This window comes from Leptonychotes weddellii, chromosome 1, assembly GCF_054177405.1.
Source record: "Leptonychotes weddellii isolate Sample4059 chromosome 1, ASM5417740v2, whole genome shotgun sequence".
NCBI lineage: Eukaryota > Metazoa > Chordata > Mammalia > Carnivora > Phocidae > Leptonychotes > Leptonychotes weddellii.
The window spans coordinates 96,370,321-96,389,541 of NC_138369.1; the positions used below are offsets into that span (position 1 = coordinate 96,370,321).

The following is a 19,221-nucleotide window of genomic DNA, read 5'->3' on the forward strand; positions in this document are numbered from 1 at the left end:
ATCTATCTCCAAGACTTTGGGGAACAAGGTTTTTAGCAGTGTTCAGTACTTCATGCTATCATTTTTATTAATAAACAGCTCTCATCAGTAGTTTGACTACTGTTTGAGCACTGCTCTGCATCGTTTAATCACCTCTAAATCTATAGGTTTTAGTTTTCTCTGTATTTATTCAACCTTACTTCATTCGATAGTAATGTCTCTTTCTCTGCTAGTGAGCCACAGATGATTTTTCTTGTAAGAGCTGCATTTTTGACCTCATATAATCCTCAAAAAGGAGAGATGGGGGGCGGGGGGCGCCTGAGTGGCATAGTCGTTAGGCTTCTGCCTTCGGCTCAGGTCATGATCCCGGGGTCCTGGGGTCAAGACCCACATCCGGGCTCCCTGCCCCGCGGGAAGCCAGCTTCTCCCTCTCTATCAAATACAGAAATAAAATCTTAAAAAAAAAAAAAAAAAAGGAGAGATCGGGGCTATTGAGACACTTGAAAATCACACCAACAGCTGTCCCTACCTGGGTTAGTCACAGAATCACCCCATTCCGGTAGGCAGCGGTTGTCTCTTAGTAGGTCATTAATAAATACTTGCTTTATGAAGGTAGGAAAGTAAGTCACGTGTAAAGGTGAGCAGCCTCCTATAAATAACTTGTGTACTAGGGGTTCTCAAGATACCCAATGAACAAGCCCTTACATCCCGACTACTTTGGGGCTAGGATGAAAATTCTAATACCCTCCCAATTGCCCTCGCTGCAATGCCAATGACCGGAGCTTCCCTTTACACCCTTTACAGGTTTCTCTCCTCTTAGCGCTCAATAACTATAATTGCCCGCTGCTGTGTCCGCCATGCGGGCTGTAGAGCCAGGGATCAGAGGTATAGTGACTTGGGCCTCCACTGCAGGCCGAGTCTCTCTCCAACTCACCTTGAGGCTAGGGACATTTCTCTCCTCCTCAGCAGCCTCTACCACGACTCCAGCCCGCCCTCCCCCGCCCTGCCCTTCGCACCCCGCCCTTCGCGCCCCTTCCTTCCCTCTTACAGCACTCTATAATACAAGCCCTCCCCTCCAAACCCCCATCGTGAGATTTCCCGCTTCCGCCCGGCGCGTGGGGCCTGGAGCGTGGCAAGGGAGCCCCGCTCTGCGCTGGCGAACGGCGTGGGCCGTGACGTCACCGCGCTCTGACGTCGGGCCGACGTGTAGCATGGTTTCCCGGGAGACCGGGAAAGCCGTTCGCACTCGGAGTGGAGGTCTAGGTGAGACAATGAAATGACTTCCTTGAGTCCCCCGGCCTACCCAGTCCCCCGGGACGAAGTTCCGGAGCGGAGGCGTGCTGGCATGGGGGGACGGGGGGAGAGGGCCGGAAAGCTGAGCCGCGGCGAGGGAATATGGCCCCGAGCGTCTCCTTCGCCCCCCTTTGCGGCCCCTGCACAGCTTCCGCGAGCCCGCTCGGCCCCGCCGTCCTCTACTCTCCCTGAGAGCGCAGCTCGGCCTCGGTCCCGCACCCTCCTCCCTCCTCCCGCCACTGCAGGTCCCGAGGGAACGGGGTTAGAAAGGGACGGGTTTCAAAACCCTTCCAGCAGTTTTGGCTGGCCTTGCAGTTGGTTTCTATTTGGAAAATGCCGCTGCTTCAGGAATGTCTTAGAACATGAACTCCGTTTCACCTGACCCTGACCCGCTCATTTGCGGGTGATTCACACCACGGGAAGGGTGTGTTTACGGAAGGGTCTGAAAGCCGAACGTGAGTTAATGGCCCAGCGTGACACTGCTGTGAGGAAGGGAATCGGAAGTGAACAATCCAGGACGTTTCTGTGTTTTCGACATCTTCGTGATCCTGTTAAGAGAGCAGGTTCACAAATACTTAGTAGCTGCTGCCAGTTTCACCGCACCTCTTGTTCAAGGGCAGTCTACATGTATGTAATGTGAAAGAATAAAAGAAACTGATTTGATAAAACATGCAAAATAATATAAGAGTGAAGTAACAATTTAAAAAATTGCCGTGTTACCAAAGGGGAAGGTCTCTTCCGTTTCTTGAGAAACTTGGTATTTGTGAATGTTTCCTCTGTTCCTTTAATACCTATGCAAATCTTTTTAAAGACCCAGAATGTTTTTCTTGAGGACGTGAGAGCCATTTCTTTAAAATGTAAACATCAAGGAAGCTATCTCCTTGTCACCTTGGGAATTTCGCCTAGGCAGCTTACTTTAGTACCAAGGGCTCTGTCAGAGAGATTTGTATTCCTTAGCACAGTCGCAATTAACTAGCGCAGCTATTAGCTACTTCAATTACTAGGTGAACTGAAAACGAACTATGAAATTGTGTAACAGACTGTATTGAGGATGAGTTACCATTTCTCTCGAGAAGATGTATGTAATGGATTGTATCTACATAGCTGTATAAAAATGGGATTTCTGTCTTTGTAGTCTCATTAGCAGATTGGCTCTGATGCACATCACAGTCTAGTTAAATGATTATTCAGTAATGAGACTGTTTTCTTTCTGCATTGTGGAGAGATTTTCTGGGTTGGCAGTATTTAATTTTTAATTTTTTCTTCAATAATTAGAACCTGCCAAATTTCCCTACTTGCTATAATAATGACACAAAGTTGGAATAGCTTTAGAGATAAGGTAATAAACAAAAACTGTTCCACTGGTCCCTTGTTTATACTGTCACTGGATCCATGCTCTCAAATAATTTTATGGGTGGAATTTTTTTTTTTTAAAGATTTTATTTATTTATTTGACAGAGAGAGACACAGCGGGAGGGGGAGCACAAGCAGGGGGAGTGGGAGAGGAAGAAGCAGGCCTCCCGCGGAGCAGGGAGCCCGATGCGGGGCTCAATCCCGGGACCCCGGGATCATGACCCGAGCCGAAGGCAGACACTTAACGACTGAACCACCCAGGCGCCCCTATGGGTGGAATTTAAAAAGGAGATTTAGTTGGTAATTTTAGGAAAGATTCTACTCCCACCAGAGTTTAATTAAGATGATGCCATCTTATTTTACTGATGGTGAGTCCATTGTAAAATGACAGAAGAGACAATAATGAGCCTCCTGTGAATTATGAGCTCTTGCCACATCAGAGACAGTTCGCCAAACATCAGATTATCATGTACTTGGCTATGTGGGTCTATGTTAGCTATGTCAGTTAACTGTACCCACCCCCCCACACACATACATTATCTTTATATGGGAAGACAGCTCATTATTTGTTTTAAACAGCATCTCATTAAAACAGCATGCTTTGTGGAATTTTCTTTCCACCAATGGTTGCACTATTAAAAAAAAAATACTGCCACTACAGAAATTTTTGTTGACTACAATTTCCCTAACACCTTGTTGTGGCTGAGGTTGCTGTCTCTGATAGAGTACTATGCCTCCAGTCTATCTTTGTGTCAAAAACCTGCTCTGATCAAAAGCAAACAGCCTCTGGAAGCCTTCCCTAGTTTCCCATTCCCACCGGAAAGATAAGACATTTTTCCTTCCTGAACTCCTAGGTTGTTCTTTGTCTACTACTCCTGGCCCTCAGATTTTCTTCCTTGCTATGGAATTGTGCCTGTATCATCTTACTCTGCTTCCCTCTTTCTACTCCTCACTCCTTAGATGTATATATAAACATTTCTCATGAAACTGGACTGTGTATTTTCTCCATATTTGGGAAAGATTAAAAAAACCCGAAAGTACTGTCTCCATTCATCTTGTGTAGTTACATGAAAGTAGTGATAGAATTTTGTTGAGTTGTTTTATTAGAAAATGAAAATCTATTAAAGTAAAATATCTGCGTAAAATTATGTAAATGTTCATCTTAAGTAAATGAACACTTCTCATGCTTTGAGAAGTGCCTGCATATGATACTTAATTTGATAACTATTTTTTTCATACTTCATCCTCTAAACCAGCATTCATGTCATAATTGTTTTTCTTATCTGCTGAACTAAAATACTATATTTAGATACTTTTAAGTTTTTGGACCCCACCCCTTTTTTTAAGAAAACAGAAATAGGCCTGTTTAAAATTTTAAGTGACACTTGTTCTGTATTTGCAAAACAAATCATTAGTAATAAACTACCACAGAAATTACGATTAGACTATAAAGTTCTAAAGAAAGAAAATGTTTCTAACTCAGTTGTCTGTTATCTTTCCTATTGGCCTAATAGCTAACTGAGAAAAGCCCAGTTGGTTGTACCTTTTAACATTGAGTTGATGAAATAACCGTTAAAAGTTATCACCATTCATCTCTGAGTACTCCCAAGAATTTATATCTTTTAATTTGAATTTTATTCACATTATTTCAATTCTGACTATTGCTATCAATGTTTTTATATTATTTTACTTCAGAACTCATATTTTGGGAAATTATGGATCGTCACATCCCCATGCATGCATTACCTGAAGAAATCCGAAAGGTATGATATTGTATTGTGTTATTACAGCATAACATTAAGAGCATTTTAAGGTAGATATAAAACCTGGGGGAATGATTTCAGAGGTTTTACATTTATTTTGGTCAGGGCATCTGCAATGAATTGATGGAGTGGTAAAGGAAATAACCATAATGGCCAGATTGTAGAATTCAATTCAGTGCAAAGAATTTTTAACCTGTGAAGGAAGACATCTTTAATTCCAGCACAGTATTTGACCAGGTATTTGTGGAGCTTTTGTGAAAAGAGGGACTCAGGAGTGTCCAAATACTGTATTTAAATATTTTTATAGCAGCTTTTCAGGAGAAAAAAACTTGTTGTAAAAAATGGAAATACATGGGCCTGTTTAAAATTTTAAGTGAATCTTATTCTGTATTTGCAAAATGGATAATTAATAGTAAGCTATTATAGAAACTACAATTAGTTTGTAAGTTCATGTGATGCTAAATGTTGGTGTCTCTCTCCATATAAAGGTCTATTTCAGTTTCACCTTAATTTTTGCCACTTATCATGTACCAAGCAGTGTTTTAAAACCTTTCATATATATCAACTCATTGAATCTGGTTAACAATCAATTTTTCTTTACAGTTTCTATCCTGCTCTCCTCCCTGTGAGTTAATAGCTGTCCTCAGGCAGAAGCATTTATCCTGTATTTAGTTTGGCAATGCATACATTGTTAACAGTTTAATTTTTTAAATATCTCTTTTGAAACTGACAAATTGTGTATTGAAACCTCAAACATTAGCTATCATTAATCATTGAGATTTTTCGGTAAATCTACAGTCAACTCTTAATTAGCCACCAGTCCGTTACTTTTTACTTAAAAATTGCAGTCATCCCTCAGATATGCTTTTATCCTTTGTGCACATTGCTTTGGGCTGCCTGTTAGCATTAATCATTCCATTGATTTAACTTGATGCTTAATGTTACTGCATGTCCTTCAGATTTATGTAAAATGCAATCTAGCAGGAACTGGAAGGGAAAAGACCCAGAAAAAGACCTTTTAAACCATTGCATTTAATTTGCTTCACCTTTTAAGTTACATGTAAGAGATATTAAGCACAGTTTAGCTATGCTATATTTAGCTGAGAAATGGTGCTTATATGTGTTTGAAGACATCGTATATTCTTCCTCTCTCGCTCAACTGAGTTCTTTCCATGTACTAGGCTGGTATGGTAGAGATTAAGAGAAACAGAACAAAAGAGTCAAAGAGACAATACCCATACTGCAGATCGTAAGGAAGAGGATATATAATGACATGAAAAAATAACTCTAGAAGACAGTTAATGATTTAAATGTTATATAAGGTAGTATCTTCTTTGAGAGTGGAGAGGTGGGGTGGGGGAGGAATCCCTGATATTGGGATGGTCAACGGGGGAGCTTTATGTGGGCAAAAGCCCTTGAAGGCTGTGTATTTCTATAGACAGATGGGAATAGGGCATCCTAGGCCAAGGTAACAGAAGCTTACTGGTGAGAAAAAGCTGGCCAAGTTAGAGAATGTTTAACAATGTAAATGTTTTGAATATGTGAAAGAGTATGTATTTATTTTGATGATACTGTTCTCAAAGTTGCAGAATGCTTTCTTCTCATGTTTAAGGTACTATATAAGTAAATTGTTTAAAAATGGTAAAACCAATCCTTTCATAAATTTACAGATACATTCTTAAGGCAGGAGTGGCAGGCAGCTGTCCATATAGTGCAGAGAAGGGACATCAGGAGAAACTCAGCTGCCTAAGGCCCTGGACAATTATGCTGCTTGTAGCCCTTGTCCTGATGGATGTTTAGAATGTAAAGTGCAGCTCTGCACTTTTTCAGACCTAAGTTAGATACATTTATACCACAAATATTTATCAAGTGCCTATTATGTGCTAGGCACTGTTCTGGGTACTTGATTATAACACAAGGAAAATGTCTACATGTAGCCACAGCCTATTAAGCACAGTCTAAGAATAAGTCAGTTATTTGTTTTCCACAACTTCTTACTTACCTTTGATTCATCTAGATTGTCCATAATGCAACTTGTTAAATTGCTCACTGATCAGGCAGTATATCTATTTAGTCAGCTTGCATACATCATTTCGTAAAGAACCATGTTAAATAGATAAATAGCTTATAATGGTAAGAAGAATACTTCAGATTAGAACCATTTCATTATTTTTTTCAGTTTCTTATATTAAGTTTTTATTTTAATTCCAGTACAGATAACATACAAGTGTTATATTAGTTATAGGTGTACATTTTAGTGATTCAACAATTCTAGAACCATTTCATTATTAATATGAAGAAAACAATTTTTTCCATCATGGCTTTGAAATTGTGCTCATTTCTTAGATAAACAAGTATGTGAGGTTTGTGGATCAGTATGTGGTGACAGGTTTTTCAAAGGTTTCTCTTTTTTTTTAATTGTTCTTCTGTTAACCTTTTGTGTTAGTTTTTATGCTGACTCTTCTTTCTAGGGAAGCACCTGCTGTGTTTCCTTTTTTTTTTTTTTTTTCCTGTGTGTAGGCAAGGAAGGTTAGTGTAGAGATCAAGAAAGAAAAGGTGAACTTTTCCTATTTATTTCTTTCTGTACTTTTGATACATATATCAAATCTGGAAATAGATGGTCAATAAATCCCATGAAAGATACATGATAATGTGAAAATGTACTATACTGTACTATTAATAGCAAAATAGGTAGTAATTGAAAGAGTTGCAAGAAAAAGTAAGGGTGGTGGGGACAGGTGTGGAGAAGAAATGCTGATGACAACCAGCACAGTTAGAGAATCCATTTCTTGATTAGAAGCCTACGATTTTAAATTAACTCCCCCTGATCTCATCGTCTTAGGAAATCTTAGAGAAGAAAGAATAAAATAATCTTTTTGACTCCCATTCCTAACTCTTTTTGCTTTTTATCACAGTTTCTGACTAAGCATAAAACACACCTCAGACATCCATATCCCTAAGTGACAGAAAATGTAAAACAGGCCCATGGGCTGGACAGCAGGACCACACTTGTCCACTTTGTCTGCTGCTAGACTACAGTTCACTTGTGAATGTTCTTAGACCATATCTCTAAATCTACTCTCTCTAGACTGAGCTAACCCCCACCTGTCTCTGACTTCCAATATCTAACAGCTTTGCTAGAATTTTCATCCAGCATTCTGAAAGCAGAATGAACTTGGTCTAAGTTTAGAATTGCCACAATTTAAAACTAAAACAATACTTATAGATCAGCAAAGTAATAATTCTTTATTTATTCCCCTTCTGAATGTCAACTGATGTTAGAGACAGGTGGGCTTTTTTTTTTTTTTTTTTTTTTAGAAAAAGAAGCAACAAACAACTTTCCTTTTGCTGTTTTTGTTAGGGGACATATGCAGAAATCAAAATAACCAGCAAACTAATGCAAAAATTAGTTCTTTTGCAAAAGTAAGACTGATCTCTTGTTTTTTAAAACGGTGACAAAATGAACACTTGTAATAGAATTTTAGCTTCAAAAGATATTTATTACCACAGAACACAAAGTAAAATAAAGAGACCAGAGTTGTTTATTTTATAAAACAGAAGTGGTGGTGCAAGGGCTAGAGAGCACACTGTTCTTTCTGGAATAACAATCCCTTTCTCTAGCAGTAACGGCTCATTTTGTCCTGTTTCAGTAAAGTAATTTTAGTACTTTGGAACTTTGAAATTTATTCAGAATAACAGTTTTATGTTTCCAAGCACAGATTGTCATTGCCAGAAAAAATAAACGTAATTTTCCAGGTCATTTTGGGCCACTGTGGCTAGGCCAGATTTTGTGTTGAGTTAAAGTAGAGGAAAAAGAAAGAGAATATAGTCATAGAAATGTTAGCATAGCATCCTAGAAAAGTGATATTTGTATGTGGCTGTGAGTATGTGTGTTGTGATTTTAAGCTATTGTAGTTTTAAAACTTAATGACAAAAGAAATAGGAAGCAATGTAATTTTTGGAGAGACTGTTCAGTTAATATTGTAATCCAAGATAGTTCATTAGGAAAAACAGTTTTGTTTTTTTTTTAAATTACTATGAATCTTGAAAAATCTGCAAAATACCTCTCTTTTTTTCCTTTTTTTTTTAAGTCCAAAATACTTTTGTTGGCTGGCTGCAGAGGGTCATAGAGTCTAAGGTGAGGTTTCCCAGTGGAAAAACAGGTATTGGAGGAAATACACTTTGGAAGTGTATTTATATAAACACGAATGTGTCATGTATAATTTATGTGTGAAGCCAACATTTCTTAAAATTGCTCAATAAAATTTCTTTATGGGTTAATCTCTGTGTTTCAGTCCCAGATTGATTTATTTTTACTTTTATGATTTTAAAAATAAGATTCTTATTTTGAGATCACTGTAGATTCACATGTAGTTGCAAGAAATGATACCAAGAGATGCCAACTTCTTCCCCAGCTTCCCCTTCTTTCCCCAGTTTCCCCCGGTGGTAATATCTGGCAAAACTGTACTGCAGTCTCATAACCAGGGTATTAACTTCGATACAGTCAGGATGTACAACAGTTCTGTCACAACAAGGGGTCCTCATGTTGCCCTTTTATAGCCACACTCACCTCAACCTACCTCTTCACACATCTCCACTACCCAACCTTCCACCCCTAATTCATGACCCCTGGGAACCATTGATATCCAATAATTATGTCATTTCAAGAGTGTTACCTAAATGGAATCAAGCAATATGTAACCTTTTAGGATTAGTTTTTTCACTCAGTGTAATTCTCTGGAGCTTTTTTCAGGTTGTTGCATGTATCAATAGTTTATTCCTTTCTGTTGCTGAGAAGTATTCCAGGGTATGAAGGTACTATGGTTTAACCTGTTGAAGGACATCTGGGTTTTTTCCAGTTTTTGACAATTATATATAAAGCTGTAAATATTCATGTATATTTTTTATGTGAACATATGTTTTCATTTTCCTGGGATAAATGCCCAAGAGTGCAATTGCTAGGTTGTACAGTAGTTGCATTGCATGTTTAGTTTTTTAAGACACTGTCAAACTTTTCCAGAGGTCTGTCCCATTTTACATTCTCACCAGCAGTATATGAGTGAGCCACCTTTTCTGCATCTTTACCAGACTTTGATGTTATTAGTGTTTGTTAGCTTTTCTGATAAATATATAGTGATATCTCATTGTGGTTTTAACTTGCATTTTTCTAATGGCTAATGATGAATATCTTTTCATGTGCTTATTTGGCATCTATATATCTTCTTAGGTGAAGTCTCTCTTCCTGTCTTTTGACCATGTGTTTTCTAATTGGATTTTTTTTAAACTGTTGAGTTTTGAGAGTTCTTGTGTAATCTAGATAACAATCCTTTGTCAGATATGTGACTTGTAAATATTTTTTTCCCAGTCTATAGCTTGTCTTTTTATCCTCTTCACAGGGTCTTTTGCAGAACAGAAGTTTCAGATTTTGATGAAATCCAACTTATCAGTTTTTCCCTTTATGGATTATGCTTTTGGTATCAAGTATAAGAATTCCTTGCCTAGAAAATCCTGAAGATTTTCTCCTAGGTTTTTTTCCTTCTAAAATAATATTTTTATGTTTTACATTTAGGTCCATAATCATTTTGAGTTAATTTTTGTATTGGGTATGAGTTTAGTATTCCTTCCTTCCTTCCTTTTAACTTATGGGTATCTGATTGTTCCATCACCATTTGTTGAAAAGGCTGTCTTTCCTTCACTGAGTTGCTTTTTGACCATTGCAAAAAATCAGTTTGACATTTATGCAAATCTATTTCTGGGTTTGCTATTCTATTCCATTGATCTATGTGTCTGTTCCTCTGTTAATACCACACAGTCTTGATTACTGTAGCAATATAGTATGTCTTGAAATCAGGTAAAATGATTCTTTCCACTTTATTTTTTTCAAAATTGTTTTAGCTCTTCTAGTTCCTTTGCCTTTCCATATAAATTTGAGAACAATCCTGTCTATATCTTTAAAAACATTTTGCTGAAATTTTGATAAGAATTACATTAAGCCTATATATATATATATAAATTTGGGGACAATTGCTATTTTGAATATTTTGAATCTTCAGTATGTTTTCTGTATATTTGGATCTTCTTTTATTTTTTCATCAGCATTTTATAGTTTTTAGCATATAAATACTGTATGTTTTGTTAGATTTACGCCTAAGTATTTCATTTTTTTGAGCAATCATAATCAGTATTGTATTTTTAATTTCACTGTCCAGGTGTTCACTGGCAATCTGTACAACTATAATTAGTTTGTTTATGTTATTCTTCAATCATTGACCTTGCTGAACTTATTTGTTCTAGTTTTATTGTAAATTCTTTGGGATTTTCTATGTAGACAATCATGTCCTCTCAAATAGGGACAGTTTTCTTTCTTTCTTTCTGGTATGTATACCATTTACTTCTTCTTGCCTTCTTGCTATGCTAGAACTTCCAGCATTATGTTGAATAAGAGTAGAGAGAATGGATATCCTTGCCTTGTTACTGATATTAGAGGAAAAAACACACAATTTTTCACCATTACATATAATGTTAGCAAAGGTTTTTTGTAGATGATATTGCCAATTGATATTTAAATTGGTGGTGTAGTAACTTGACTTATTGATAAAGAAGGGTCCTGGTGGCCTTATGAAATGGTCAGGTGGCCTGTATACTTAATGATTCAAAAGGTACACTGTCCTGTCTCAAAGCGTTTCTCCCAATCCTAATGAAATTCACTAGCTAGACACTCTTTGCATCTTTTTAAATGGGAGACCTCTTAGAAAGGTTAACATTTTATACTGCGGTCACTCTTACCTTTGTGAAATAGTTTATGTTTCTTTCTTCCTTATCCAAGTACAAAAGCCCGGGATGGGTGGGGGAAGAAAACAGTTTTGGAGCAGAGAATGCCTCATTTGGGCAGCAGGAGGTTACTGGAGTGCCTTTCCTAGTTAAAGCACAGACAGGAACTTTGAAAAGGATCCAAAGCCTAATTTAACCTTTTAAAAATTTTGCATCATTTTTATATTAAATAACTATAATTTTAAAAGTACAAACACTGAACTTGCAAAGTTTATTTTATAATTTATTTTTAAATAGCTGTACGTTTAATATACTGCATTTGTTGATGCCTCCTCCAAAGTGCATCTTGTAGAAAGCAAAAACATCCTAATGTTAGCTCTTTTGTCAAGAATGACAGCATGTCGTTATTTTACTTACAAAATGAGGACATGATATAACACCAAGTTATAAGAATGAAGCACAAATTATATTTCACAAAAAACAGGTAACTTTTACTTCATTTGGGAACATAATTTCTCAAGTTTCACAAAAATGTCCTCAGTAATTAGCCCATACAAACACAAAGAATTTGAAAGGGTTATTACATTTCTTTCTGTTGTAGTTTTACTTATGGAAAATTATTTACAAGTTAACATGGAAAACTTTTGTTCAATATACTTATTTAACATAGATCAATCAGTGATTCAGATTGTACTAGGCCCAGTCTGGAGACTCTTCTTATGGACTTATTATTTTATAATTTGATTGTCTTGTTTCTTGCTCATAATGTCATGTTTGGGCTCTCTTTGTTGAACTTCTGGAAGATTCTGTAAAATGTATTACTTCATAGATTTCAGCTCCATCCACCTCCCACTTGATGGCTGTGGTAAAATAACATCCTAATAGCTTTTGTAACTGTGAAATGTATACTCTTTCTGAGTCTAAAGGCTGAGTCTAAGACATACCTATCTTCAAAATATGTGTGTCTAAGATATTTATGTATAAATATATATGTTATTTGCTTACAGTACTTACATCAGGCTGCAAATAAGCTCCACCCAGCAAGAGTTTTCTTTAGGATGAGGGTAAGGCATTTTGCCAGAGTCTGGGCAAGAACCGTGATTAATAGGCATAAGGTTAAGAACGAAAGTGCCTTCAAGTAAGCAATATAATTTGCAAATTGATGAGAAGGAACCAAAAATCACAGTGAGGAAAGGGATTATAAGAAAATACCCATCTGTTCTGAATTAGTTCAGGTCTCTTCACCTAGATAAATTATATTCCCAGGAACTGATAGTACCTTTGAATGGGCCTGTGGTTGGTGATCTTTGAGAACATGTAGAGAGTAAGAGGATAATGTACAAATGCCATCCCATGTGTAAAATAACCGTAAATTACAACTAGTGAATTCAATTTCAATCTCAGACAATGTACTAGAATATATTTATTAAAAGGTGATTTGTAGGGGGCGCTTGGGTGGCTCAGTTGGTTAAGCGTCTGTGTTCAGCTCAGGTCATAGTCTCAGGGCCCTGGGATCCAGGCTGGCATCGGGTCTCTGCTCAGTGGGGAGTCTGCTTCTCCCTCTCCTTCTGCCCCTCTCCCAACTCATGTGCAGGAGCGCACACACTCTCTCTTTCAAATAAATAAATAAAATCTTAAAAAAATAAAAGGTGGTTTGTGAGTATATACTAGAAAGCAATAACCCTTGAGCCAATTTTACGTTCATTAAGGGAACTGGCATGTAGGTCCTGCCATTCCATTTTGTGTACAGTTACTAGATCCAGGAACTGTAGTAGCCATAGAATATATGGGCTTTATGAAGACATTTGACAAAGTTTGTCATAATATTCCTGAAGATAATATGAATCAGTATAAAGATAATTGGGTAGTTTAATAACCAGTTGAAAGTTGTACCTTCAACTCTTCAAATGTGCTGAATAATAGATCAGTATCAACCAAGTATTTATGACATGCTGTGGAGTTCTTTCCTCAATTTTGTTATATTCAACATTTTTAATCAATGAACTGGATGGATAAAGCAACTTACAAGGATCAGTTTTGAAAAAGACACAAAGCTTAAAATTTCCTGGATACCAAAGTCAGTAACTAAAGGCTGAGTCTAAGACATACCTATCTTCAAAATATATGTGTGTCTGAGATATTTATGTATAAATATGTATGTTATTTACTTACATTTATAATTATATTTATTTTTCAGCACTTCAATCTGAAAAGCCAAATACTCACATGATAGAATGAAGGTTATTGGTTGCAAGAAATTGGTAGTATAAGAGGGAAAGAGAATAGTGCAGGAAGATTGGGCATGGACCCCAAAGGGCAAGAAGGGCAGCTAGGTCTCAAGAGGAACTGAAGTGAGGAATTCGAAGGTCTTTGGTTCCTTTTTTCCTCTCCTACTCTGGATCCAGATTATCTTTGTCTCATCTTGTCTCTGTGTGTCTGCTCATTTTTCTCCCTCATTCCAGTAATGTGGCTAACTCTGTACCTTGCATATGATCCTTCTCCGTTGAGACTGCTTAAAGGTGTCCCAAATACCTGGGTCTTCAACACTTACAAGTCTGATTGGCTCATCCCATCTTAGGGCTTCGTTCTTTTGGGTCTAATGTCTAATCCTCATCCCCCAGTCAGCCATGGCTAGGGTGGATGTGTGGAGGGAGTTTTAGTCATTTTACTAAACAGAGCATCCAGGACAGTAGAAGGTGGATTCTCTAAAAAACCGGACACAGGTGGGAAGGAATAGATTGGTATACTTAATATAATGAAAGATGGTTTTGTACTGAAGTATATATAAAGATTTTATTTATTCATTTGACAGAGAGAGACATAGCGAGAGAGGGAACACAAGTAGGGGGAGTGGGAGAGGGAGAAGCAGGCTTCCCGTGGAGCAGGGAGTCCAACGCGGGGCTCAATCCCAGGACCCTGGGATCATGACCTGAGCCGAAGGCAGACGCTTAACGACTGAGCCACCCAGGCGCCCCTGTACTGAAGTATATTTTTTAAAAAATAGGGGCTTTATTTAACATAAAAGCCTGTTGTAGTATATAATATCAACATATAATTGCTGAAAATATAAAAGACAGTTGTGATCTAAGGTTGCATTAGAAGATACTACCAATGATATTACTTACAAGATATTAGAATGAGGGAGGCTTGAGCCCTCTCTTATTCTGTTTCAGTGAGACCAACCACACTGGAGTATTAAATTCTGGGCACCATACTTTGAGACATATATAGAACACTGGAACAAGTTCAGAGAAAATTATTTAGAATAAGGGAGAAATTCAAAACCATGTCATATGGGAAACAGCTGAGGGAACTGGAAGTGTTGACCTGGAGAAGAGAAGATATGGAGTGTTCCTGAAAGCTGTTTTTAAATATTAGAAAGAGCTCTAGGGTTGTTCCACATGGTTCCTAGGAGGTCTAGGACCAGTGGATGTTCCAGGGAGGCAGATCTGGGGTCAGCATGACAAGGAATTTCCTGGTAGACAAAGCCATCAGAAGATAAACAGGCTGCTTTACAAAGTAGTTTCCCATCATTTGGGATGTTGAAATAGAGTCAGGATAATGACTTACTAAATTGGAGTAGACTTTATGAACCCATCCAGAGCTTGAACAAAGTTATCTTTATGATTTCCTCCAAACTTGTTGTTTTACAAATCTGTAATTTTGGTATTGCTGGCAGTTAGATGATTGATGTCGTCATTCGTCTGTATCCCACAGTATTATATTTTTTAATTTGAAATTTTTATTATTGAACTTTAGATGAGCAAAATGTTACTATGTAAAAATTTGTTATTAGTTTGTTTCATCTGACTCTTGTGTAATGGCATTGATAGGCAGATGAGGTGGTGTCACTCTTAGTTAAGGGAGCAGTTTCTACAATCTTGAGGGAGGTTGCATTAAAAGTAACGCTTAAAAGTGTTGCTTTCATTTTAGTACTCTGGAGCAAATATTTAATGAAGCCGTCTCTCATCCTTTGTGAATAGCAGGACAAGTAGAGTAGAGTCTACTTGAAGAACATTTATATACTTGAGACAGAAAAAAGAATTACCTCTCTCTTGACTTTGCTAAATTCCATTTTTCACTGCCCTTATGTTGACCAGAGATACGTGAACATTTTATTTGAAGGAAGGAAGAGGATTTAGCTGACCTTCACATGGCAGATAAATATGACACAAATGGTTACAGGCGTAGGTGCTGGGTTTAGATAGACTTGGGTTTAATTCCAATGTCTCTATGTATCAGCTGGTTATTCAACTTCAGTGGTTGCCATTTCCCTGTCTATAAAATCTACCATAGGTATCTACCATACCTATGTGAAGGGAAAAGAACTGGGAGAGAAGAGGTTAGGTTCAAAATGTTTTTACTATTTGTGGTTTTATGACAGAATTCTAGCATAAATTCTGTTAAATTCTGTAAAAAGCATAAAATGTTAAAACTGAACAGGAGCTTAAGAGTTCATTTGGTCCAATGCCAGAATTTTATAAATGAAGAAAAATGAGATCTGAAAAAGCCTAGAAGCATCTCCAGGTTCACAGTGCAACTGGCAGTAAAAGGCCCGTAGTTTCTCTCCACTTCGTGGAAAACTCCTCTTAAAACAAGAATTTTAAAGATGTTTTCATCATTTTTAATTTTATTTCGTGGAAACTATTTCAAGAGTAAATTTTTCTTAGAGATACTATGGAGAAATAATCACTCTGAAAGACCCTTTTCTAATTCCAAGATTTTGTGTCAGAGTCAGTATCATGCCAGTTTTAAAAATTTTATCCAGAGGTAAGCAGTCATAATTATCACTCCATGGCATAGTCCAGTGTACATTTACTTGATCTGACCAGCATGGTTGCAATAACATCTTCAGTAGAACTTTGCTTTTCAGAATTTAAAAAATATCATTTTAATTTATGTATGTATGTCTGTATGTCTGTTTTCTAGATGTCTCCTGAAGAAAAAGTTTGTAAGTACTGCGGAGTCAGCTATCTTATTCTTCATGAGTTTAAGGCTATGGAAGAAAAAATGAAAGTGATGGAAAAAGAGATGAAATTTTATCAAGGAAGCATAGACCGTGAAAAGAGACTTCAAGAAAAGCTACGGTCTCTTAGTCAAGATTTTGAACAGTACAGAATTGACAGTGAATCCAAAACAGAAAGGTTGGAGTCTGTTATTCTCCTGTCATTTATTTAGTTTGAAAGAAAAGTACAGGAAATAAATAGACTTTGAATGTTTTTCTAGAATTTCTCTAAATCAGTTATAAGTTACACTTTAATATATTTGAGTTCATTTAATCATTAATAATTATTAAACATAATTATTATAGTTTGAGCATTTCTTTGAGACATGTATTTACTATTTGAATAATTAGAAATCAGTTAATTCAGTAATTATATGTTGAGATGGGTGAAGTTTTATTTTTCCCTAGATGTATATCCTAATTTTATCATTAGGAAGATTTGTCTATCAAAAACCAGGTGAATTTTGGTAGTTTTTGATACTTAACATTTGTTTTTAAATGGCCTCAAATATTTAGATTTATACAATAAGGTTTTCATGTTTTGAAAAGGATGCCAAAACGTTGAAATCGGTACATGATTCTGAATCACTGAAATTGGAATAAAATTGAAGAATGGGTTCCTAATGCTGTTGAATCTAATCAGCAATTTAGTCTGCCTAAAGACACTTCAGTGGATTTATACAAACACTTCTATAGAAGGGTTTTTGCTGGTATTTTATGGCTTTTCTTTTTTCTTATAAATGATTATTTCTCCATTTAAAATATCAACAATTGATGTTAGTAAATCTTGAATTTAATGAATGTAATGAATATGTCTTTGTAAAAGTAGGAACTTTGTTAAATCTCTGAAGGATTAAGAGCTTCAATTACATTTTATTATACAATTTTATACATTAAATCTCCATTGAGCCTGATATTTCTTAGATCTTTACAAAGAAAATTTTGTTACAGTTTCTTCAATTTCAAATCTGAATAATAAAGTATTTTGTAATATTTGAGTGGAAAAATAAAAAGTTTGAAGTATTTAGTTTAAAATTTTAGAGTTGGAGGGTTTTTGCCTGTCAGAGCAGAAATTCTTTTGCTTGCTATATTTACATTTTACTTTCTTTAATAATATATTGAATTATATAAGTCATATATAAACACACAAAGTAAAAGAAGTAGATAGAAGAAAAGGCAAGGAATTCCCTTTTTATTCTGACTTTTTCTTACTGGAGATAAAACCGCTTTTAATGGTTTGGTGTATATCTTTCTAGATCCTTTATTGTGCCTTTACCTTTATTATAGATATATTTCTTTAAGATATCTAATGTATTATATAAGATGTATAATTTAAAAATCTTTATCTTTTGATAGACTAGTTTTAAATATAAGCAGTATGTTCAATATGTCATTCTGTGACTTTGCCACTTAATTTATATATATTGAAAATTGTTCCATGTTAATACATATAGATCTATCTTGTTTTTAACTGTTACAACATTTTCCTTACTAAGAATATGCCATAATTTACTTAACCATTTTTCTTTTCAACATTTAGATTATTTCCAATACTTATTACAGATAGTACCTATATTTATATTCTTATGTATGTATGTTTTCTGTGGGATAAATTCCTAGAAGTGAGATTGCTGAAAGAAAGGAAAAGCCAATTTAAAATTCTAATAAATGTTATACCAAATTGTCCTTTGAGAAGATAGTGTTAATTTATATTTGGCCAATAGTTTATAAAGTGGCCACTTTCCTACTTGTTGTTAATATTAGAGTTTTTCAGATTTTTACTTTTCTTAAGGGGGGAGGGGCAGACGCAGAGGAAGAGAGAGAATCCCATGCAGGCTCCACGCCCAGTGTGGAGTCTGACACACAGGGCTCCATCTCATGACCCTGAGATCACAACCTGAGCCAAACTCAAGAGTTGGATGCTTAACCGACTGAGTCATCCAGGTGCCCCATCAAATTTTTGCTTTTTTCTTGAGTGAAAAAAGTTACTTCATTAGTGTTTAATTTGTGTTTCTTTATTGCTAATGAGGTTGAACATTTTTTCATATGTTTATTCGACACTTATATTTCTTCCTCTATTAATTACTTGTTCATATCTGTTGTCCAAATTTCTATTGGGTTGTTTAGTTTTCTTTACTTATAGGAGTTTTTATTTTTTTATTTTATTCATTTTTTTAAAGATTCTATTTATTTATTTGACAGAGAGAGACACAGTGAGAGGGAACACAAGCAGGGGGAGTGGGAGAGGGAGAAGCAGGCCTCCCGCGGAGCAGGGAGCTTGATGTGGGGCTCGATCCCAGGACCCTGGGATCATGACCTGAGCCGAAGGCAGATGCTTAAAGACAGAGCCACCCAGGGGCCCCTAGGAGTTTTTAATATAACATGGACATTATACTTTGTTTATATATGTTGCTAATACTTTCTCGTCGTTGCTTATCTTTTTGTTTATTGTGTTTTTCTGCATTGATTTTTTTTTTAATATTCCATGCTAAATTCTGGTCAGGGTTCTGTGTCAAGTTCTTTTGGTTGCGAACAACAGAAACTCACCTAATTAACACTAACCTAGATTCAGGCAAGTTGAAAAACCAACATATGTTTAAAACTTTTATAGCATTGATGTTTTAGTTACCTTTTAAATCTATTTGGGATTAATTTTTGTCTGGTGGATTTATAATTTCGTGTTTATTGTTGTTTTCTAAATGTATGGCTTGTTATCCCAATATTATTCATTATATCTTTCATTCTTTCTCCCTTGATTTGAAATGCTACCTATTAATTTCTATTCTAGTCTATTTCTGGACTCTCTGTTTTATGCTATTGATGTCTTAGTCCATTTGGGCAAATATAACAAGTACCATACACTGGGTGGTTATAAACAACATTATTTTTTCGCAGCTCTGGAGGCTGGGAAGTCCCAAGATCAAGGTGCTGGTGTATTTGGAAGGATAGCTCCTCCCACCCCTTCTTGATTCATAGATAGCTGTCTTGCTGTGTCCTTACAAGGTATAAGAGTCAGGGGAGCTCTCCAAGGTCTCTTTTAGAAGGACATTGATCCCA

General features: G+C 36.3%; 1 protein-coding gene across 1 annotated transcript in view; it reads left to right on the forward strand.

The window, feature by feature from the left end:
- The first annotated feature begins 1,045 nt into the window (after positions 1 to 1,045).
- The window catches only part of LEKR1 (leucine, glutamate and lysine rich 1), a 165,717-nt gene continuing 147,541 nt past the window's right edge, over positions 1,046 to 19,221 (forward strand). The window contains exons 1-3 of the mRNA XM_081828457.1: positions 1,046 to 1,242; positions 4,321 to 4,388; positions 16,089 to 16,303. Of these exons, the coding sequence (XP_081684583.1) occupies positions 1,191 to 1,242; positions 4,321 to 4,388; positions 16,089 to 16,303 (335 nt within the window). The 5' untranslated portion in view covers positions 1,046 to 1,190. The remainder of the gene's footprint in view (positions 1,243 to 4,320; positions 4,389 to 16,088; positions 16,304 to 19,221) is intronic.